This window comes from Apiospora phragmitis, assembly GCF_038363925.1.
Source record: "Apiospora phragmitis strain CBS 135458 chromosome Unknown utg000010l:1.0-9815664.0:1.0-9183399.0, whole genome shotgun sequence".
Lineage (NCBI taxonomy): Eukaryota > Fungi > Ascomycota > Sordariomycetes > Amphisphaeriales > Apiosporaceae > Apiospora > Apiospora phragmitis.
The window spans coordinates 4,787,367-4,809,394 of NW_027117409.1; the positions used below are offsets into that span (position 1 = coordinate 4,787,367).

At 53.1% G+C, this 22,028-nt stretch overlaps 8 protein-coding genes across 8 annotated transcripts; 3 read left to right on the top strand and 5 right to left on the bottom strand.

The window, feature by feature from the left end:
• Positions 1-335: 335 nt before the first annotated feature.
• PG994_011217 (uncharacterized protein) lies at positions 336-3,117 on the bottom strand (the record flags this gene model as incomplete). The annotated part of the gene is made up of 3 exons (XM_066862626.1): positions 336-815; positions 869-2,801; positions 2,861-3,117. The coding sequence occupies 3 exons, from the start codon at positions 3,115-3,117 to the stop codon at positions 336-338; spliced, it is 2,670 nt and encodes an 889-aa protein (XP_066711736.1).
• A 1,084-nt stretch (positions 3,118-4,201) lies between these two features.
• On the bottom strand, positions 4,202-5,870 carry PG994_011218 (uncharacterized protein; the record flags this gene model as incomplete). Its single annotated transcript, XM_066862627.1, has 4 exons — positions 4,202-4,912; positions 4,983-5,257; positions 5,313-5,732; positions 5,792-5,870. The coding sequence occupies 4 exons, from the start codon at positions 5,868-5,870 to the stop codon at positions 4,202-4,204; spliced, it is 1,485 nt and encodes a 494-aa protein (XP_066711737.1).
• Positions 5,871-6,944: 1,074 nt separating this feature from the next.
• Positions 6,945-9,159, top strand: PG994_011219 (uncharacterized protein; the record flags this gene model as incomplete). Its single annotated transcript, XM_066862628.1, has 2 exons — positions 6,945-8,912; positions 8,971-9,159. 2 exons carry the CDS (start codon positions 6,945-6,947, stop codon positions 9,157-9,159), a joined length of 2,157 nt encoding a protein of 718 aa, XP_066711738.1.
• A 1,123-nt stretch (positions 9,160-10,282) lies between these two features.
• Positions 10,283-10,625, bottom strand: PG994_011220 (ATPase inhibitor- IATP- mitochondria; the record flags this gene model as incomplete). Its single annotated transcript, XM_066862629.1, has 2 exons — positions 10,283-10,418; positions 10,498-10,625. The coding sequence occupies 2 exons, from the start codon at positions 10,623-10,625 to the stop codon at positions 10,283-10,285; spliced, it is 264 nt and encodes an 87-aa protein (XP_066711739.1).
• A 3,222-nt stretch (positions 10,626-13,847) lies between these two features.
• PG994_011221 (14-3-3 protein 7) lies at positions 13,848-14,862 on the top strand (the record flags this gene model as incomplete). Its single annotated transcript, XM_066862630.1, has 4 exons — positions 13,848-13,932; positions 14,007-14,555; positions 14,613-14,683; positions 14,740-14,862. Coding segments are annotated over 4 exons (828 nt in total), but the record flags the coding sequence as incomplete, so codon positions are not given.
• A 452-nt stretch (positions 14,863-15,314) lies between these two features.
• On the bottom strand, positions 15,315-16,172 carry PG994_011222 (uncharacterized protein; the record flags this gene model as incomplete). Its single annotated transcript, XM_066862631.1, has 1 exon — positions 15,315-16,172. One exon carries the CDS (start codon positions 16,170-16,172, stop codon positions 15,315-15,317), a length of 858 nt encoding a protein of 285 aa, XP_066711741.1.
• Positions 16,173-16,885: 713 nt separating this feature from the next.
• On the bottom strand, positions 16,886-17,510 carry PG994_011223 (mitochondrial 54S ribosomal protein mL59; the record flags this gene model as incomplete). Its single annotated transcript, XM_066862632.1, has 3 exons — positions 16,886-16,921; positions 16,978-17,038; positions 17,134-17,510. 3 exons carry the CDS (start codon positions 17,508-17,510, stop codon positions 16,886-16,888), a joined length of 474 nt encoding a protein of 157 aa, XP_066711742.1.
• A 666-nt stretch (positions 17,511-18,176) lies between these two features.
• Positions 18,177-21,485, top strand: PG994_011224 (DEAD-like helicase; the record flags this gene model as incomplete). Its single annotated transcript, XM_066862633.1, has 6 exons — positions 18,177-18,198; positions 18,287-18,775; positions 18,828-20,324; positions 20,702-20,773; positions 20,998-21,009; positions 21,064-21,485. 6 exons carry the CDS (start codon positions 18,177-18,179, stop codon positions 21,483-21,485), a joined length of 2,514 nt encoding a protein of 837 aa, XP_066711743.1.
• Between the last annotated feature and the right edge of the window lie 543 nt (positions 21,486-22,028).

Here is a 22,028-nt window from a genome sequence, read left to right on the forward strand (position 1 = left end):
AGTGAAGTACTACTTAGGAAAGCGATTGACGAGAACACAAAAATATACCTATATTTTCATTCACTAGAAGACTTGAAACCCGAGTGGAAATTGGAAAGCCCCTGGATTGGGATACAGTGAGTGAATGCAAGCAACTCGCATCTGGCATGGTATGTATGTATTCGCGTTGTTAATCCAGGACGGATTCAACATCCTATGGAACTAGGCTAGGCAGGCTCGGTTCTAGGTATAGGCGGAGCCTTACAAGGAAGACCATACTTTACGGGTGAACTCTATGCCATGCTCTGCAATGGATCTCAACGAGGCCTTATGGTAGGCATTTAAAGGTTACCTACCTATAACTGGGCCTTTCGCTTGTACTCTTTCACCCAAGTAGCCACGTCGTTGCTGTCACGAGCCACCCAGGCAATCTTGCTCCTGATGGAATCCTTGCTCTGTGCCAGGGGCTGGTCGAAGGCCTTCGTGTCCTGATCCTTGAAGAAGGCTTCAACCCGGTCGAGCTGCTCTTGCTGAGTGAAGGCGCTCGTGCAGACTGTTACCATGCTGCCGAGGATGGGCGGGTTCCCACTCAGCCGTTTGTGGACACCAGGCCATGACTTGGTGAGCCAGTTGAAGAGTGCTTCGATGCCTTCGGGGTGGCTTCGCAGTCCACTGGCCGGCAGGTAGATATCTTGACTCTTGACCTCATCCGACAGAATGAAATCAAGAGTTCGCTGGATCAGCTGGGGATCCTTGGCACGACCCAATACGCGGAGCGCTGTGTTGCGCTCGTTGCTGTTGGTAGACTTTCGGAAGTAGTCAACAACCGCATCATACTGCTCATTATTAGAATTCCCGTCTTTTCAAGATTTGTTTAAGCCATGCTTACCTCTTCCGTTCCACCATACTTCAGGGCAATGCTAAGCACGCTACCCCGGATGTTGGGATGAACAGCCGATTTATCACCAGCCATACATTTGCTGAACATTTCTTGAGCAGCGGCAATGATTTGCTTGTCACCAGCAAGTCCGGCGACGCCGAACAACATCGCCTTGAACTGCTGCTCGATGTGCCCATCGTTTTCACTGAAAGTCCAACCAAGCTTGTGTGCCTTTTCACTGACCAGGTCCTTGATGAAATCATTGAGGCCGTCTTTCGTTGCGGCATCCTCGAAATTCCAGGCCGTCTGGACCATGGATGCCCGGGAGATGATCTCGTTCCAGACGACGAATGATCCCTCTGTATCGAATCCCTTCAACAGGTTTAAGACACCCGAGGTTTTCTGGTAACCAGAGGTTGCAAGGGCGCCCGCATCAGCAATCATTCCGGCGCGATCTTCAACGCTCAACTTGCCATCCTTGGCAGCCTGGCCAAGCTTCTTAAGACGCTCTGGCGTGTATGACGTCCGGTAAATGCTAGTGTGATTAGCATTGAGCTTGAAGAAGTCCAGGTCCTTCAATTTATAGGTATCCTCGCGCTTGGAAAGAGTGAGGTCTTCGTCAATGCCATCAGCGGAGCGAAGGCCTAGGAAGACAGGATACAGAACTTGATCTTCCTCTGGCTTCACATCGCCCGTGCGAAGGAAACGGTTCTGCTTGACATGGATAGATTTGTCCTTCTCATTTTCGGTGACCTGCACAACGGGGTACCCGACGTTCTTGGTCCAGATTGACATGATCTCCTTGACAGGCTTGCCACTGGCCTCCTCCAGTGCTGCCCAGAGATCGTCCGTCTGTGTGTTGCCATAGGCGTGCTTCTTGATATACTTGCGGACACCTTCAAGGAAAACATCCTCACCTAAATAGGTTGAAATCATGCGAAGAACAGAAGAGCCTTTGGCGTAAGAAATGGCGTCAAAGATTTGATCAACCTCACTGGCTCGCTTGACAGGAACCTCGATTGGATGACTGCTTCTCAAGGAGTCCAAACCAAGCGCACTTTGGAGGTTGTCTATGACGTAGCTTTCCCATACCTTCCATTCAGGGTAGAATTTGTCGCAACTCAGCCAGCTCATCAGCGTGGCGAAGCCTTCGTTCAACCACAGACCCTCCCACCAGTCCATTGTGACGAGGTTACCAAACCACTGATGAGCAAGTTCGTGCTGGACAACCTCCGCTACGCGCTCCTTCATGGAAGCGCCGCTTGTCTTCTCATCATATAGCAGATCAACAACTCGGTACGTGATGAGGCCCCAGTTCTCCATGGCACCAGCAGCAAAATCAGGGATCGCAACCATGTCCATCTTGGGGAGAGGGAACTTCTCATCGAATATCTTTTCGTAATACGCGAGTGTGCGCGCAGCAAGTTCCAGTGAGAAGCGACCATGCTCAATGTCCGAGCTAGGCGGCGCATACACCCGGATGGGCACGCGGAAGCTCTTGGTCTCAATGTAGTTAAGCTCGCCGATGATGAAGGCCACGAGGTAAGTGGACATGGCCGGGGTCTTGTTGAACTTGACCGCCTTTCGAGTGGTTCCAGTGATTGCCGAAGTGACTTCGGTCTCGGAAGCCACGTCCATGTTACTCAAGCAAGTAAGGTTCTTGTCCGCAATGAGTGTAACGGTGAAGTTTGCCTTGTGGAGGGGTTCGTCGAAACAGGGGAAAGCTCGGCGGCAGTCGTTGGCCTCCATTTGCGAGGTGGCCAGCATACCCTCGGTGCCATCTGCTTTCTTATATGTCGAACGATAGAAACCGGCCATCTGATCGTTTAGCTGACCGGTAAATTTGATTTCCAGAGTGGTCTTGGTTCCCTGCGGGACAGCCTCCTGAAGCTCAATCGTGGAGACCTGCTTTGTCCCATCGTATGTAATGGCCGATGAAGAGCTATAGGGAAAACTAACATCAGACATAGAGTCACCTCGACCAAGCCCAGCTCGACTTACGTCACGACCTTGTCTCCGTCCTTGATTTGAGCACTGTGAATATCGATCTCGAGAGTATGCAGGGATATCGACTTGGACTCCTCCTTGACGTCGAAGTCTATCACGCAAGTGCCGTTGAAAGTGAACTTTTCGAAGTCCGGCTCCAAAGTGACATCGTAGTGTCTCGGGACCACGTTGGTAGGCAAGAGCTCGCGGCCCACGGTAGGGTCCGGGTTGGCACCGCCGAAGTGCTCGCTATCACCGGCCAGCCTGCACATGTTGTTGATTCTTCTCTGGTAGGAGCAAGACCGAGCAAAAGATCTGGGGATAAGACTGGAAGTTTTGGAGGAGAGGCGTAGACCCTTGGGAGAATAGGGATCGAAGGAGTGACGAAGGGCAGTAAGACTACGAGCAAGCAAATGGATGGTGGGGTTAGCTTGGTCGCTCGGATGCGGGACAGAACGGGTATGGAATATGGGATGGGGCCTTTTGAATTTACTTGACTAGTGATGACGAGGGCCTTCTAGTAGTAAGAAAGTTTAGATGACAAAGATTTCTACAAGAGAGGCGGAAGGCGTGACTATTAGACAGGACAGTCGCTGGAGGAAGCCGGTGAATGTGGGCATCCACGGCACGAAGCGTGCGAAACGACATCAGTGCAAAGAATGTGGTCTGGTCTGGTATGTGTGTCTATAACGGGTTGTGGTACATGTACACTGGGGATAAGGATGGACAATAATAATAATACAGACGAATCAGGAAGGAGGGAATTAGTTTAGGCTCGTATGGTACAGTGGCAGAAACACCTTGAAGGTCAGGGAGGTAGGTACTTTAGGGAAGAGGTGATCTTCACTTGAGCCCTGCCTTCCTGAAGTGAGTGAGTTGCGGGAAGCAATGAATAGGCGCCGGGCTGAAACAGCATCACCCAAAAAAAATCAACCAGCTGTAGTGCCATGGCCGCTAAGAAAACCATATTGTGTGCTGGGCGGTGTAACCTGCATGTCAGCCAGAATCAAGGGACAACCATGCCTTTTACATATGTGGGAAGCGCCCGGGGAGGGGTAGTCGAGTCCAGGCCAAGCCAAGCCAAGCCAAGATAAGCCGACAGCTGCATTGTCTTGCAGATGGGACAATGCAACAGAGAATCTGCACGCCTCACCCTTGTTTGGTGGGAAACCCAGCCTCGCATAACTTCACTCCTCGCCCAGTAGCAATAGATTTGTATAATGATGTACGTATACGAGGTAGGTATACCAACATTTATGTACTTCAATACACAGACAAGCAGACCAACGAACTCCTAACCTGAAGGCACGGTGACTTTTGGCATTTCCCATTAACGTAACGTCCTCTCTATCTTGCCTATTTCCTCGTCTTGCGAGCATGTTTGACTAGATTTTCTATCACACCCTCAAATGTTTCGCGGTCGCCAACCTTCTCGTCGGTGCGTTTCTGCCAATATTCTAGGAGTTCATTGGCCAAACCTTCCATCTCCTGAAGCTTGGCCACATGCTCCTTGAGCTCGGGATCTGTCATGCCATTGAGAGCCTCTTCTGTTGTTGCACACAGCTGCCTCGCCGAAACAAGGTCCAGCTCGGGCGCAGGAAGGGGCCCTTTACGCCGCGTAGATTCCGAGCGAGGCTTTTCTTTGCCTTGGGAGTCCACAGACACCGACGAGCCATTGCCTTCGTTTTTTCGTATCCGAGATATCGATCTGGATTCTGATGATGTCCGTAGAGATCCGTTGGAAGTGACACGATGCAGTGATGGCAAAACGAGCTTCTTCTGTTTCGAAGCTGGTAAGATCTCGTCGAGATCGACCGGCACGCCGAGGGAGACCAGGAAAAGCCGCCGTATGCGTGACCGGATCCAGTCTGGAGGCTGAAGCGGCGGGGGCGCGGCAAGTTGTGACCAGAGAGAAGCACTTCGGGGATTGAAGAATATCGGGTTGTCTTTAGGGGGTCCAGGAAGCTCAGGGAGCTCATCTAAATCGGGTGGGTACAATGCGTTGAGATAGGGTTCTGTAGCTGCTAGAACGTCCTCGGAGTCGAGACCGTCTAGATCTAATATTGGCTGGGAAATCATAAGCTATTTGCCCAAGGGCCCAGCGCCACATACTATGGAAATGAAAGCTTCGACGTACAAAAGAGGGTACTGAGACAGAAGGCGGCACACCTACCGGCGGGGGAGCCGGGGTGTTCGCTTCTGCCTGTTGGAAATCGTCATCGAAGTCACCAAAATCGGCATCTTCGTCGCCTTCCTCGAAATCGTCAAAATCGTCGCCAAAGTCATCATCATTGTCCTCATCGCCACCATCTACTGTCTGTTCTCCAGAAGCGTCCATTGACTTTGCCGCTGAAGACTTCCTTCGCCGATGTTTGGATGGTGACTTCTGAGCTGGAGACTCCGGCACTTCATCTACGAGGGTAGGGTCAATCGATGTAGGTAGCTCAGGAGGACTTGGCTGCCGTACCAGTTGCTTGTCCGGTGGTTTCTAGCGAGGCTGGCTGAGTACTAGCCTCACCCGTGCCATCGGCTTTGCGGACATAATCAGGCGTAGCATCTGCTGCGCGGAGATCTTCGTGGTAGTTCTGGGTGGTAGAGCCTGGCGCGTCGGCCGTCTCATCTACTACTGTCTTTGGAACAGCTTGGCTCTCCGGAGTGGCGGCGTCTTTGGCAGACGGTTCCGTCCCCAAATCGGGGATGACGGCAATCTCATCCGGAGCGGCATCGCCAGTTCGTTTATAGTACGCCTCCGTCCCGGGAACCTCGCCATAGGAGGGCTCATCGTCTACTTTCTCTACGCGGGTCTTGGGCAGAGGGGAGTTGGGCCCTGCACTCTCTGAAGGAGCCGATTGCGCATCTGAGAAATGGTCTTCGGAGTCGGATGAGGCTATCAATAGTTTGATTAGCAAGGCGTACGAGGTATAGCTGTCATTCAGAGGTAGGTACCTAGCTCGTGTGCGCCGGGGTCTTGGAGCCCTTTACGCTCAGGCGCCTCAAGACTCTCTGACTTGCGCTCTTCGGGCATTTTCAGTTACTTGTCTGGGCTATTGTCTTGGCTGAACAGACAGAATCGAAGTCGCTGCCGGAGGATTATGTAGTGATCAGATCGGAAAGGTTGGCGAAAGAAATGGCCGTAGGAGCGCCAAAAGCGGCTGGGCGCCCTGTCAAATCAACAAGGGACAGCGAAGGAAGCGGGATTGTTTCCAGAAAGCTGATGCAAGCCAAACTTTGTGATCTCCGCGTGGAAGAATAATAGTTGGCAGACACAAGTAGGTAGGTACCTAAGGTTTCGACCTCCCTTGGCAGCTGGATAGAAGGAAGGGGGAGGACAGGTCTTGTTCGTGAATCGGGAGTTGGATACAGATCGATCGACCGTCAGGGCAATGATGGCGGAAGGATGTACTTCAGGTGGTCTAGAAGGGCAAGGGACAGTGCCGGGCGGAGCACACAGCCTTGGTCAACTCCTCAAGCTGGTACTTCTGTTGTCAAGTAAAGAAGCCGATTTCCTGCCTGAACCACCTATGTACCCGAGCCGGGTAAATGGCAGAAGGCCCAGGAAGGTACTGGCCTAGCACTCATGGGGGATCGGGTACTTTGGATGGCCTGTGCACTCCAAAGTTGCGGGTCCACCCTGAAAGCTGAGCATTGAGAAGCTCTTTCTGTTGTCGCGTAGGGAAAAAAAGTACTTAGCTAAGTAACTTGAAGGTTGGGCGTGATAATCAATACAGCCAGCACCATCAACAAAAACAGACCTGTGATTATTTGATAGGTCTCATTCTGACCACCTGCATCCCACCAGACCTAGCAAACTCGATCGGAACCAACCTTGGGAACAGCTTCTCTAGACTGGTACAGCTGGCCGGTGGTAACTGGACTCTGTTTTCTTGAGTTCCATTCGCAACACGCAAGGCCGCGCTTCAACTGGTCAAGTGCTGCTTTTCCCACCAGCATCAAGCATCAAGCTACATTTCCCCCCCAAGACAGCAAGCGCAGGGATGAAAAGCGCGCCCTGAGCCACGAAAGAAGAAGCACATTCCTCCGACCAACCAGCCATCTCGATCACCGCAGCATTCCCTAGCTGCAGCCAGGCGCGCCCAACATGTCTTTTACCTTTGGCAATGCCAGCTCGGCTGGCCAATCGAATAATGCCACAACCTCGTCTGCGCCGGCCTCAAACTCCCTGTTCGGCTCTGCACCTGCTGCTTCCAGTACTCCTCCTTCTACTGGCGGTGGTCTGTTTGGCGGACAGTCGGCTACTCCCAGCTTCTCTTTTGGCAACGCCGGTAGCGGCAACAACAATTCTACAACCCCTGCTTCAGGAACACCGGGCAGTTTGTTTGGCAACACAGCTGCGAAACCAGCTGATGCGAAGCCGTCGCTGTTTGGTGGTGCCCCAGCATCCGGCGCAAGCACCCCTAGTGGAATGACTGGCGGTGGCCTTTTTGGTTCGGGTAGCAACAGCAACAGCAACAGCAACACACAACAACCTGCAGCTAGCGGATCCCTATTCGGTGCTGCCAGCAAGCCTGCTTCGACTGGCGGACTCTTTGGGAATACCAGCTCGACACCGGCGTCGACCGCCGCGGCCTCTACACCTCCAGCGACCGCTACTAGCTCCGGAGGCTTATTCGGCAACACGGACAGCAAGACCCCAGCAGCCGGTACTACACCTACTTCTCAACCAGGAGGTGGTCTCTTCGGCAACGCCCCAGCCTCCGGCACAGGGACTTCTTCACTGTTCGGAGCTACCCCGACGAGCAACCCTACTGCCACTACAGCGACCCCAGCCAAGCCATTGTTCGGGATGAACTCGACTACACCTGCCGGGGCACCGTCCACGGGCAATCTGTTCGGAGGAGCAGCAGCAGCAGGGGACAAGAAGGAGAACAAAACAGGAGGAGGTCTGTTCTCCGGGGTTGGAGCGACACCTTCTCAAAATACATCTACACAACCTGCATCATCGGGCGCGGCCCCTTCCATGTTCGGGAATACCCCAAAGGCAGCGGCTCCAAGTTCTACCCCTTTCGGCGCTCCAAAGCCCGCCGAGACTGCTCCGTCATCCTCATCCAGTCTGTTCGGCAAGCCTGCAGCTGCACAAAGCAGCATGCCGACTTCGTCGATTTTCCCTGGTGGGAATGCCCAGTCTAGCCAACCCACCGCCTCCAGTACGAAACCCGCTGGTTCATTATTCGGTGGTGCTCCTGCTACCACTGCCGGAGCATCAGCGGCTGCATCCTCCACACCTGCTACCACTGCTCCAGCTTCAGCTGGCTCTATGTTCTCGGGCCTGAACAAACCCGTTGTTTCTACTGCAACATCCGAAGCAGCAAAATCCCCTAGCTTATTAGGCGCTGCCCCGGCGGCAACAACTGCGCCAGCCAGCTCTGCTACAGCTTCAGAAGCGCCTAAGGCGACCGGCAGCCTGTTTGCTCCGGCAGCATCGGCAGCAGCTTCGTCTGCTCCTGCGACTACTGCCACTGCTGCAACGACAGCACCTGCTACAGGGTCCATTCTAGGCCAGAGTAAGCCGGTGGAGGCAGCAAAGACTAATGCGAGCGCAAATGCAAACCTGGGCGCATCGACGACGGGCCCTACGTCCCAAATCGCCCGCTTGAAGAACAAGACGATGGATGAGATCATCACGCGATGGGCCACTGATCTATCCAAGTACCAGAAAGAATTCAAGGATCAGGCTGCACAGGTCGCAGCATGGGATCGACTGCTGGTCGATAATGGCGAAAAGATCCAGAAGCTTTATCTGAGTACGTATGAAGCCGAGAAGGCAAGCCGCGACGTAGAACGTCAACTGGTCGCTGTGGAAAGCCAGCAGGAGGAACTCGAGAGCTGGTTAGACAAGTATGAGGCGGAAGTTGATTCAATGTTCAATCGCGACATCGGTCGCAACGAGCAACTGGGAGGCCCTGATCAAGAGCGTGAAAAGACTTACAAGCTGGCCGAGAAGCTTACTGACCGGCTGGACGAGATGGGCCGCGATCTCTCCAAGATGATTAAAGAGATCAACGACATATCGGGCTCTCTGAGCAACGGTAATAAGCCTGATGATCCAGTAAGTATCTCCTTGCTCAACTGTTTCTGTATTTCCTGATACTAATCCATGAAACTAGCTGAGCCAAATTGTCCGCGTTCTCAACGGACACCTATCACAACTACAGTGGATCGATACCAACGCCGCCACTCTTACAGCCAAGGTGAATGCTGCGCAAAAGGCCAGCGCCACCATCGGTAACCAATACGGCGGAAATGAGCCCGATGCTGCGGAGAGCTTCTACCGATCCTATATTGGTCGGCGATGAACCATAGGACGTCGTTAGCTTCATCGCTCAGGGGGCCGGATCTGGGTTGGCCCCACGGACAGGCGTATGGGTATCCCAGTAAAGAGGGTTGGTTTTGAGGGGGTCGACTTTTTGATGTTGGCCTAGGTTAGGCGGGCTTTGATCTTCAGGCAGAGAAGTGTAATACTACATAGATTCAAGCTTACGAGATGCTCTTGCAGATGCCGGACCCCGATGATTTGATTGGGTATTGCGCAAGTTTGGTTCCGTCACCCATGTTTGTCAGAATGTAAACTACCTCCTACATAGTCGATACATCCAGTGGTAAAACAAGCCCGTGTATTTTTTTAGTATCATCAACTAGACCCGTCACCCAGGAGCTTGATATGCATATTTATCTCCCCCATTCCCTACTTATTTGTCGAGCTTCGATATATCTGATGCTCGTCCGTGTGGGATACTCTTGTTTCGACAGCACCCCCTTCAGATCTGCCTGATTGCACAATCCACCGTGGATGTGAAGTTTGCTCGGACGACATGGCGTCATGATTCATTCTCAGGGGCTGAGCATCTCCTTATGGAAGGATCAGAGAATACACTAGCTGTTCGAGTGGTCTATACTCTATACCTGTATCTCCATATACCTACAAGATCACACTATCAGGCCCTAACCTAGATATTTCACCTTGCCCCTCAGCCAGATTATAGCCAGGGGCGGTAAAACAGTACTGATAGGATCATGGAAAGAAACAATGCACGGGCCAGAGGTCATTAGGGAAGTATCCTCCCAAGAAGCGGGCTGGATTTATCTTTATTGGGCCGAAAACGCAAATGCGACTCTATCGGCTCACGAGATCATACGATACAATAGTGCCGTCAATGGTATTTCAATAAAGTTCAGTGACCATCCTCTCCATAACCACTCCCTCCAACCACTTTGTGAGAGAGAGTCCCAACTTGAACGGCCGGTCAACAAAGGAATGGGTGTTTTAGTTGTGCTCGCCACCTTGCTCGCGAGTTAACTCGTCACTAAAGAAGAGATATCTGTGTCAGCATCCAGTCCCGTTGTAGAGTCGGAAGAGGAAGGGGAGCTTCAGACTTCCTCCCCTTCATCGGAAGAAAGAGGCCGAGCCCTGCTGGAAGCTTACATGTGTTCGCTCAGCTGCTGGAGGTGCTCCTGCTGCTGGGCGAGCTTCTTCTTGAGCTCCAACAGCTTCTCCTTCTCGCGGAGCTTGATGTTGTAGTCCTCGTTGGCCTTCTCGCGTTTCACGAAGGCATCGCTGTTTTTATGGCAAGCCATTCGTTAGTTACAAGTGTCGCTATCGGGGGGGGGGGTGGCAGTGGGCTGGCTGTATTTACTTAGAACCGCCGAGACGTGGAGCACCGGTGTCACCCTCGGACATGACCCGGAGCGAAGTGGTGAAGGCTCGGCGCGGGGCGTAGGCGGTGAGGCCACTGGAGGCCTTGATGACGGATTGTCGGTACATCTTGAAAGAAAAATGCGGGTGTGGTGGTGGTGTGATGGAATATAGATCTGAGGGATCTGCCTTTCGGGTAGATTGGTTGTTGATTAGCTTCGACGACTTGCACAGGTATGTATGTAAATGATGATGGAGACGACGGTGATCGACAGGAAGGCCCTTATGTCTTCCTGTGCGTACGCAGATGGCATATAGGATCACGAGAACGGCTTCTTTAGCCCCGCGACTTACCTCGATGGGATTCAATTGCAATGGTGTTGTGGGCTGATGGCTGGAGGCGGCGGCAACAGCTTTGGGATGGGCAGCAGTTCAGGAAGCTCTGTCTCTCGCTTTGGCGGTTGCGTCAGTGGATGGGGCCATTGGGGAGCTTGGGTGCCACCTGCAGCCGGGGGATGCCGGGAGAACGGGTCAGTTCAATAGCGGGGAGGCTTATTCCCAGTTTGCTGTTTGCACCTGGGGTTGGTGGCTGGGGGGTTTGCGATATACGCATAAGACGAATGTTATGCATCAACCCCAATGATCTTATGAGCTATCCCATCTATTATCCCTCGTACATAAACAGGTACCTACCTAGAGACTTCAGCTGGTCCAGCACATCAGCCCCTGTTATATTCGACACTTGATAATTAAGAACGTGAATGCGATATTGTATACTAACCATCTACGATTCATATGTAGCTCTCTGCATAGAGATATGAGCTCGCTGTTGGACTTCTTAGCGACGATCGTACGAGTTCCACAGCAATGCGCACATGACCAGCTCTGGATGGCCGGCTTCGCGGGTTCTGGAATCAATGCTCTACATACCTCCCGAGGCAACAGACGGAAAGAGAACCCCGAGGCTCCCATTCACCCATCGTTACATAAGTAAGAAGACAGCAGATGTTATCCTTCCTTCCCTATCCTGCGGTGTGCTGGTCAAGTATCGTGAGGTGGCTCGTGCACTCCTTCTCCCTACCGACCAACGTCATTGGCGGTTTCGAGAGTCTTCTCTGCTCCTGAAACATATTAATTGGAGTATGGAGTGGCAGGACTCAACATGATGCGATGATGCCCCAGAAGACGGAAGGAAAGAGTCCAGGCCAAGCATCAGAAGAACAGCACACAGCCGGAGATCAACAATGCGATTGATCTCTGTTAAGACGGCTCAGTATTCTGAAGCCATTTCACCGCTCACGGTGTAGGAAGAATAGAGTGGAAGTGCAGTCAGTCCTTGGAGTCATCAGCAAGCATTTACAGCACCGTCTACGTATACAACAGTCTCCTGCCCTCAGTCAGGCCAGTGTTAATGACGGCGGGTTTTGTTTTTGTGGTATAAGATTGTAAGTCCACCAGACTGTTTGCCATACCTCGGACGGTGTGAAATACCTGCCCCTGTCTGCCTGTCTCCCATAACATTAAGACTTTCCGACGAGAATGATAAGAGGCAGTGTATCGACGACCAACGACGGACTATAAATCCGAGATAATGGTGTACTGAATGATTGACTCTCTATAGAGATATATGGGAAGCAAGTTTGGTTTACTACAGACATCGTGATGTGGTTCCAATGATTCGTATCTGGGAAGGCGTATGTGGTTGTATTGGATGCCGGCCCCCTGCGATGATCCCATTCGCACTAGTCCAGGAGGCTCTGGGAAGGGAAAGGCTGACCCAGCAGGCGGTCGGTCACCTGGTAGTTGGACACATCTTTTTTGCCCCTCTTCCAGTGACTGCCCCGGGGATTGAATCTCTTTTATTAGGTGTCCGTCATACCATGCCATACCTGGACACCTCCTGTATTCTGGATGTACCGACACGACAGATCTATTGATCAAATGAATTGATGTACCATATCTCCTGTTTCCTTGAGCAACAAAATCAAGCCCAAACCCATCTCAATTTCCAGGCGCCAACCCTCCCCTCCGATTCTCCAGAACTGGAGCCAGATAAGACCAAAACAACCACTTTTTGAGATCCCATCCCCCCTTCCCAATTGCGTTCGACTCTTTCACTTTCAGTGCATCCCCAAACCTGTTGCGACCACCCCCTTCCGAGTATCTACGCCTACTTGACTTTCCATCTTCCTATTTCTCCTAGGACAGACCAGACGAGACAAGTAAAGAAACAATCAGTAAGTAAATAGGAAATCAACATTGCATGGCATTGCATCGGCATTGGGCCATCATGAATGACCTGGGAACCTTGGGAAAGAAGAAGAGAGAGGGAACATCCCTCCTTTTGATCTTGGTTCCCCATTCCCCGTTCGCTGGGCGTCAAGCCTAAGCCAGCCAGTGCTGGTGGTGCCTTTTGGAGCATGGGAAATGGATGGATGGACTGCTTGCCTGCCTGCCTGCTGTCTGTCCAGTCAGTGTCAGTCTGCCAGTGCCAGTAGAGTCTCGCTTCCATGCGTCCCTCCACCCCGCCTCAAGACCCAAGCCCGAGCGAGCCCACGCCAATCTACAGACTTGATCAGTCACTGCCTCATTACCTACATCAATGCATCCATCCAACCTGAGACCTGCCTAAAGTCCCTCCTCCCATTCAATTATCCATCCCTCCATCCCACTATTACCTGCTACACTACTGGCTGTACTTCTTGGCACTGGCACCATCAACCTTTGCTACTGGCCTTGCACATCTGATTTGATCCCAACCCTGAACTCTTTCCCTCTTTCGTCATCGTCCATCAACCACCACAACAATCGCCTCATTCGGCAACCACTCTTTTCCTGCGTCAACCACAAGTCTCATCAACCAATTTCAACAGTCCTCAAACACCCAAAAGGTACCTCCCAAATCGCTGCTTCCACCTCTCACTGGCGACACGCATCCCCTTTCACGCGTTAAGAAGACCACAGGCAGTAGGCGCAAACCCCACCATTGCGGGGGAAACTGGCCTTCACCTCCCTTTGTAACGTGCTTCTCAATCAGCCCGTCACTTCCTCAGGCGCATCTTGCCAGAGTGTCAAGGGCAACCGCCTGCGATGGCCTACTTCCATCCCCGGAATTTCACTTCTCGAGCTGCTGTTGCTGCTGAAACTGAATGCCTATCTGCCCCTGCCTAACCCGCGCCTGGATTGATCGTTTCCACACTAGCCCATTATCCCTTTTACGGCTCCATCAAGACTTCGCGCACTTCCCCAACATTGTCACACTACATCATCTTTGCCATTGCCAATAGTCGCTTCAATCAGAGATACGCTGCTAACCGCGCCACTCCCACCTATAGTTCTCATTCCTGACTCAGTATCGACAGAACCTCCGACAAGATGGGTCACGAAGATGCAGTGTACCTCGCCAAGCTCGCTGAGCAGGCCGAGCGCTACGAGGGTATGTTTCTCGCCGATCAGTTCCCAGTAGAGCCCATGGCGTCGACCGGCCGATATGCTGACTACGGTCAATAGAGATGGTCGAGAACATGAAGGTTGTCGCCTCCGAGGACCGTGATCTGACGGTTGAGGAGCGCAACCTTCTCTCGGTCGCCTACAAGAATGTCATCGGTGCCCGCCGCGCTTCGTGGAGAATCGTCACCTCTATCGAGCAGAAGGAGGAGTCCAAGGGCAACTCGTCTCAAGTCGGCCTTATCAAGGAGTACCGACAGAAGATCGAGGCTGAGCTCGCCAAGATCTGCGATGACATCCTCGAGGTTCTGGACGAGCACCTGATCCCGTCTGCTAGGTCCGGCGAGTCCAAGGTCTTTTACCACAAGATGAAGGGTGACTACCACCGTTATCTGGCCGAGTTCGCCATCGGTGACCGCCGCAAGGAGTCCGCCGACAAGTCGCTCGAGGCCTACAAGGCTGCCACCGAGGTCGCTCAAACCGAGCTTCCTCCTACTCACCCCATCCGCCTGGGTCTCGCTCTGAACTTCTCCGTTTTTCACTACGAGATCCTCAACGCCCCAGACCAGGCCTGCCATCTTGCCAAGCAGGCTTTCGATGATGCGATTGCTGGTGCGTGACGATATCCAGACGTATGAGGATGACATATGCTGACAACGACTAATGCAGAACTCGACACGCTGAGTGAGGAGAGCTACAAGGATTCGACCCTCATCATGCAGTTGCTTCGAGACAACTTGGTAAGTAATATCTAAATCCGCGGCATAGAGCGTTTTGCTAATCTCTGCGTACGCAGACTCTCTGGACCTCGTCCGAGGCCGAGCCGTCAACTGAGGCATCAGCCGCCGCCCCGGAAGCCGATAAGGGCGAGACTGCCGCTGCGGCTGCGCCTGCAGAGGAGCCTAAGGCTGCCGAGTAAAAGCTGTTCTTCGCTTGACCTTGTGATATTTAGAAGGGGAGGTACGGTGGATACTGGTGTCTTCGGAGTGCGGCTTGAAACCTCGTTACTTGAGATTCTGCATGCTTTTTTCGCGATTGCAAATACAAACAAGACCATGACTTTTGGGGATGGGGAAATGTCTCTCTTCCTACGGGCAGAAGAGCTAAAGAATAGCTTTTGGAGGTTGATCACCGTATGCTTGCCTTTTAGACTCTAATGCAACCCGTCTGGACAACAACAATGCAAGTAATTCACTGCAAATTTAGGCATGCCGATGCAAGTGATTATTGGTACTCATTTGAGATTCGTTTGCAATCCTCATATCTCATAACTGAAGCCGACTTGAGCCAACGCCCGAAAAACGCAAAAGCAAGCTCTAGATCCAGATCCTTTCCCCGTAAAACGCCGATCGCATGTGCTTCTCAGGAAACTTAAGAGCTTCCAGCCCTTGCGCCGGCACTCAACCCAACCCCTCCTCCGATAGAGATGCCAAAACTAAATTTCCAGTTCCATCGACCCGACTTGCCTTCATGACTACCTTGGCTGACAGTCCGTTCCATGCCACTCGTCGAGTTCGCTTTGACATCCCGGCTGCCTTTGCTGGAACGCTGCTGGGGCTGTGGCGCATCCTCGACGTCCTCGTCGTCCTCGTCCTCCGTCACCTCCTCGAACAGCACCTTGAGCGACAGGCTGCAGCCGGAGCACTCGACCATGAGCTCGCCGTCCTCGCCCGACTCCTCCAGGTCGTCCTCCCGGAACCGGAAGCCCCGCTTCTGCCCGCACCGGCAGGACCGGTAGTACATGCCGCGCTTGCCGTCCCAGGACAGGTCGTCGAGGTCGACGGTCTCTACGCCCGTTTTGAACTCATGGTGCTGTTGGCTGTGCTGGCTCCGCGTCGTGTTGTTGCCGTTCCTCGACGACGACGACGACGACGTAGTAGTTGATGAGGTGTGAGTCGTGGTAGTAGTCCGGGTCTGCAGGGACCGAGTGTATTCCCGGCGCTGCTTGGTGTCGCTTAGGACGGTGTAGGCGTGGGTGATCTGGTCTACGGTATACAGGGCAGCCGGCTGCGGCGGTTGTGCCTTTGTGGCGCCGCCGCTGCTGCTGCTGTTACTGTCCTTCGCAGCAGCGGCCTGCGGGTTCTTGTCCGGGTGGTACTTCAGCAGGGCGCGGCGATATGCCTGCTTGACGGATTTGGACACCGTGGGTGGGTCCTGGCCCTGGAGAGACTGCGGGCTGAGGGCGAGGATCTCGAAGAGGGTCGGTTCCTTCTTCTTTGCTGGAGCCATGGCCGTGTGTATGTGCGTGTGTCTTGCTTCTTCTTTTTCTTCTTTATCTTCCCTTTTTCATACGGTATAATCTTTTGTAGATCGTTCCCCAGCACCCAGTCTCTTCTTTGATACAAAGGCGGGCTTGTTTCAATGTGGTCACAAGGGGTGGGTGGGATATTTTGATTCCTCCCGAGTAAGTAGCTACGCGAACCGATTTATAGAAGAGTCATGGGCGAATAGGAAATCAGGATTGCGGGAAAGCGTGGTATTGGGGGAGGGGAATCAGGCAGGTGTGACGTTGAGGCTCGAGTAAGTGGGTGGGAGAAAGTTGGAAATCTTGGACACCGGAAGTTTCTTGCGGGTCACGTGACCATGGGAACTCCGAAACCCGTCGAGTAAGTTTGCAAGGCCACGCCAACACGCAGCCGGGTTGTCTGGTGAAGGAGATGAGATGGTGAGAAGGGTTTAAGAAATGCCATGGAGTTGCCATGCGCATCACTTCTTATGCATCGATCGACTGGTCTGTGTGTGGCAGGGGAGATAGCTGAGCAAACCTTGTTCTGCCCGGGAATGGGATGTTGATTTCTCGTACAGCACGCAGGACATATTTATTCATTGGCGAGAGTAGGGTTGTGTCCTTGGGCTCGTGGATTGATACATATTGATACAGTGTTCTTGGTACAGTCGTAAGATGCTGGCGATACCATTCGCCATATTTCGAATTGGCCTCTTTATCGGGGGAACTTCTTCCATCCACGTGTACCGGTCTGGTTCTAGTCAATATGTTGTATGTATGCATGTCAAGGGATCGGGTAGTGCCTACTTTCCGCCATTCTCTGACCAGCCTGGGCATACCCAGCATGGCTGTTCTCCTCTTCTCCATCCTTGACGAGTTGTCAGTGGCGTGCGGTCGAAAATCTTGGAGACGATTCCCAAGATGCCAATGATCCTTTCTGCCAGATATTGCGGGACAACGTACTTGGTGGCCAGCATTCGCTCGTGCAGGTGACCCTTGACCTTCTGGCCGACACCGGTACCCTTGACCTGCAGGCCCTCCTCGACACGCTTCCGTATCCGCTCCTCGGTGCCCTTGTGGGTGAAGGGCATGAGCTCCTCGACGCCCTCGGCCCGGGCCAGCTTGACGAGCTCGGCCTGGCGGCGCAGCGAGAACTCGGGGTCCTGCCAGAGGCCGGTGACGGGGTGCTTGTGCGGCAGAAAGGGGTTCGCGGTGGCGCCGTCCTTGATCGTGTTCTCGGCCGTCGTCCGGGGCAGGATCTGCGTCGGCGGGTACTTGGCGAAGAAGCGCTGCAGCCGCGGGTGCAGCTGCTTGGCCAGCTCGACGTAGCGTGAGGTCATCGTGTCGTGTGTGGTTACGACGTTGCGTGCGTACGTGCGGGCGTGGGCGGGCGTGCTGTGCTGCTGCAAATGGAAAAGTCGACGACGACGAGCTGCTTCCTTTCGATAATTCAATGCGCGAAGAAAGTCGAAGGTCTTTTGGGCCCCACTCTAGCAAAGTACATACCTACCCTGAGCTGTAGGCGCTAGCCTCAGGTGCAGGGGTATGTGTGGTTTAACTAAGGGCACGCAGTACCGTAGGAGAAAAGGCTGGATCGAATACGGAGTACACGCACGGAATAACATGTAGGTATCGATCAGCCATATACTGGAATAAACGTAGCCGTACACTGGTATAAATGTCCGCCAACGTCTTAAACGTACACTTCGTATATAATTAACGTGGGATAAACATTAGACTGAATACCAGCCTAGCATGCTACGATAGCTACTGTGATTAGAGTAGCTGGACCGCGGTAACTTGAAGGCTTATAAAAAAAAGTATCCAGGCCACAATAAAGCATAAATTGGTCACCTTTCTCCGACAGATGACACACCGAGGTACCTAAGTATAGATACGTACATGCACAGTCGGCAACTGCCTAACCTAACTTCAATTAATACACTCAACACTCATTTGGATCTATTGTAGATCAGTAAACAACTTGACTTCTTCCTACCACAAACATGGCTACCAACGGAACCAGCAGTAAGAAGAGAGTCCCGATCGACGTCGAAGAACTCCTAGCCGAGAAGAAGGCCGCTGAAGAGGCTGCCAAAAAGCCACGCCTCCTCAGCAAGGCAGAACGCGAGCGCCTGGCCGCTGAGGCGGCCCGAAAAGGAAGAAGAAAAGCTGGAACAACAGCGCAAGGCCAGAGCTGAGCGCAACCGACAATGGACGGCCGGTGTCCAACATGAGGGCTACGGTCAAGGCCAACGCCATAACCGCAATCGTGGCGCCGTCCCAACCGGTCCACGTGCAATGCGCCACGGTGGTATTCCCAACGACTACACCAATGGCGACAGGTTCGATCGGGATAACCACTCGGCTCAACGGTCGAATCAACGCGGAAGCAACGAAGGAAACGGTTTTTACCCAAACACAGGTCAAAACCGGCCTGCTCCTGAACACGTCGTGGACCCCGCCGTCCGAGCTCGCTACATGGGCCCAGAGCCGAACCAGTCGACCTTCTCGGCCTCGAAGAAGCGCAAGCGCACCGGTGGCCAAAAATTCAACTTCGGCTGGAACGATGAGAGAGGACACCAGCCAGGACTGGAACCCCGGAGTCAACGCTCCTTATACCGGTTCCATGGTCATGGATGGTCTAAATGATGCAGAAGTTGAGAAGGAATATCGAAGGCGCGCGCGCATGTTGGAAGACCGCGATCCGGAGCACGGAAAAGAGCGGGCCCGGCAGCTGTTAGAACAGATGGAACGCCAGAAGGAAAGGTCCAAGAGCAAGCGCACACGCAACAACTGGAAATTCAAGGAGCTGGCGGACATGCGAGAGCGGGACTGGCGCATCTTCAAGGAAGAGTTCGGTATCGCTTCAAAGGGTGGGCATATTCCAGATCCCATGCGTAACTGGGGAGAGTCGGGCTTGCCTCTACACTTATTGCAAATCATCGACCAGGTCGGGTACACCGAACCGACACCCATTCAGCGAGCAGCCATCCCGATTGCCCTACAGGCTCGCGATCTCATCGGTGTTGCTGCCACCGGTTCCGGAAAGACAGCTGCCTTCCTGCTACCCATGTTGGAGTATATCTCTCAGCTTCCAACTTTGACTGAAATCACCAAGGACGATGGCCCATATGCGCTTATTATGGCGCCTACTCGAGAGTTGGTGCAGCAAATCGAGTCGGAAGCAAGGAAGTTTGCAACCCCATTGGGCCTCACTGTTGTGAGTCTGGTAGGTGGCCACGCCCTCGAAGAACAGGCGTTTGCCCTGCGGAACGGTGCTGAGATTATCGTGGCTACACCGGGTCGTCTGCTCGATTGTATCGAGCGGCGCTTGCTAGTATTCTCGCAGTGCTGCTACGTTGTCATGGACGAAGCAGACCGCATGATCGATATGGGTTTCGAGGAGCCCGTCAACAAGATCCTCTCGGCATTGCCCGTTACCAACGAGAAACCTGACACGGAGGATGCCGAGGACGCCAGCGTCATGCGACGTCACCTAAGTGCGAAGGACCGTTACCGTCAAACCATGATGTATACAGCTACTATGCCTCCAGCAGTCGAAAAGATTGCCAAGCAGTATCTGCGCCGTCCAGCTACAGTCACCATTGGCAACATTGGCGAGGCCGTGGAGACGGTCGAACAGCGCGTTGAATTCGTCAGTGGCGAGGATCGTCGCAAAAAGCGTCTCCGTGAGATCCTGCTCAACGGTGGCTTCGCGCCCCCTATCATCGTCTTCGTCAACGTCAAGCGCAACTGTGACTCTGTGGCTCGTGAGGTGCAGAATATGGGTTTCAGCGCCGCCTCCCTTCATGGATCCAAGACTCAGCAGCAGCGTGAGGAAGCTCTCGCCTCGATCCGTTCCGGGGCTAAGCAGGTCCTGGTGGCAACGGATCTGGCGGGTCGTGGTCTCGATGTCCCCGATGTAAGTCTCGTCGTCAACTTCAACATGGCCTCCTCGATTGAAGCGTACACCCATCGTATCGGACGTACTGGTCGTGCGGGCAAGAGCGGTGTGGCCATCACCTTCCTGGCCAGCGAGGATAACGACGTCATGTACGATCTCAAGCAAATGCTTAGCAAGAGCAGTATCAGCCGCGTGCCTGAGGAGCTACGACGCCACGAGGCCGCTCAGCAGAAGCCGGCGCACAGGGGTAGGTAGAGTAAAGGAGGAGAGGCAGGCAGTTACGGTGATTATACCCAGGCGTACAAAGTGTATAGCTACAGCAGTGCTTAGTCACGTAGATTGACTCCGAATAAATGCTTTACAATCTGATTTAATGCCAATCGAATATGAAGCTGCAAAGCAGCGTGTTAATAGTATTATTAGGTGACTCTCGTCTTCTATTAGTAACTACTAAAGCGTTCGTCTGTTGCGAACTTTCCACCATGAACTTTTCATTCCTGGCACATTATCATTTACATAAGGTCCTCCTTACGGGGGCCACTGATCGTAATCATACACACTTTCCACGCATCATGAAATCTCGTCTTCCGTCTGGCGTCAGAAGTGGCAATAAACTCCTTATAGGGCGACATAACGACGATGATAAGCTCCTGTGCCGTTCCAGGCCGGGTAGCTCGTATGCCATTGGCCATTGTCGTATGTCTTGGTCGAGGAGAAGCTGGTTGTAGGGGTGGTGGTGATTAGACTTGACAACGATACTATTGGTGACGAGGCAACCAAGCTCGTTGTTGTTGTCGACATGGTGACTGTTGGGGTAGTGGGAACAGGCTCTACTAGTGTGGTGCTTGAGCTGCTTGGGCTGTTAGGGCTGGTTGGAAGAGACGTAGTCGTTTCCTGTGCTGTGGCTGGGCTGTTTGTAGTGGTTGGGCTAGGTAAGAGAGATGCGGTGGTCTCCTGTGTAGTTATTGGGCTGACTGTGCTGATAGGGCTGGATGGGAGAGCTGTGGCCGTATCCTGTGTTGTGATTGCAGTCGTTGTTGCTGTTGTTGTTGTTGTTGTTGTTGGCGGCGGTGGAGGCGGTACTACTGTGGTTGTTGTGATCTCTGGTTCTGCCGTAATGGTAGTGGTTGGCCTGGGATCGACTACGGAGACCACCTTTGTTGTGATGGACGGTGTCGCCGTTGTCACCACCACCGTATCCGTCACAGTCGGCTCCGAGTGGACGACCGTCTGGGTCTTGGTCTCCACCAGAGTGGTTGCGGGTGGTGCCTGGTCCCCGTTCCCATCACCATCACCTCCGTCAATGGGCACCACCGAATACGTTGCCCTTGGCGCCAGTTGCGGCGCTGGCGGCGAATCAGCAGCCCCTCGCGGCCATTGGAAAAAGGGCAGAGCAGAAGAAGTCTGAAACGAAGAAGATACGGCGAAGAGGAGAGACATAGACAGGTTCGCCTTCATCTTGAAGTAATGAGAGTAGGATAGCCTCACGAGATGGGCTTATATAGAACAGTAATGAGTAGTATAATAATAATGGGTCACTTCTTTTACACGCAGTGAAAGAAAGACACTGGTAGGCCGGTATAGAAGGAGAGGCGGGATCTTGCTTGCACCTTACAGCTTGTGGACTTGACGGGTGGAAGGGAGACTGCAGGATGGAGCAAGGAGCAGAGGAGGAAAGACCTACCGATTTTACTGGACAACTGGGACTATTTGAGAAGACACGGCATTTGCTGAAACTATTCAGAAGGCTGGAGTCGACCGATCTGGCAAACGGCAAGGTGTTGGTTGGCTGAATCTTGAATATTCGCAGGTGGTTGGGACGTCACCTTGCGAAATGCCAGGGGCACTCCCTGATTGGCAGATTGGCAGGGCAGAAGGGTGACCTTGGCCGGAGTGTGTCGCCAGCCAACCACCCATTTCCAGGGCGTACAGCGGTTTATGTTACCTTGTG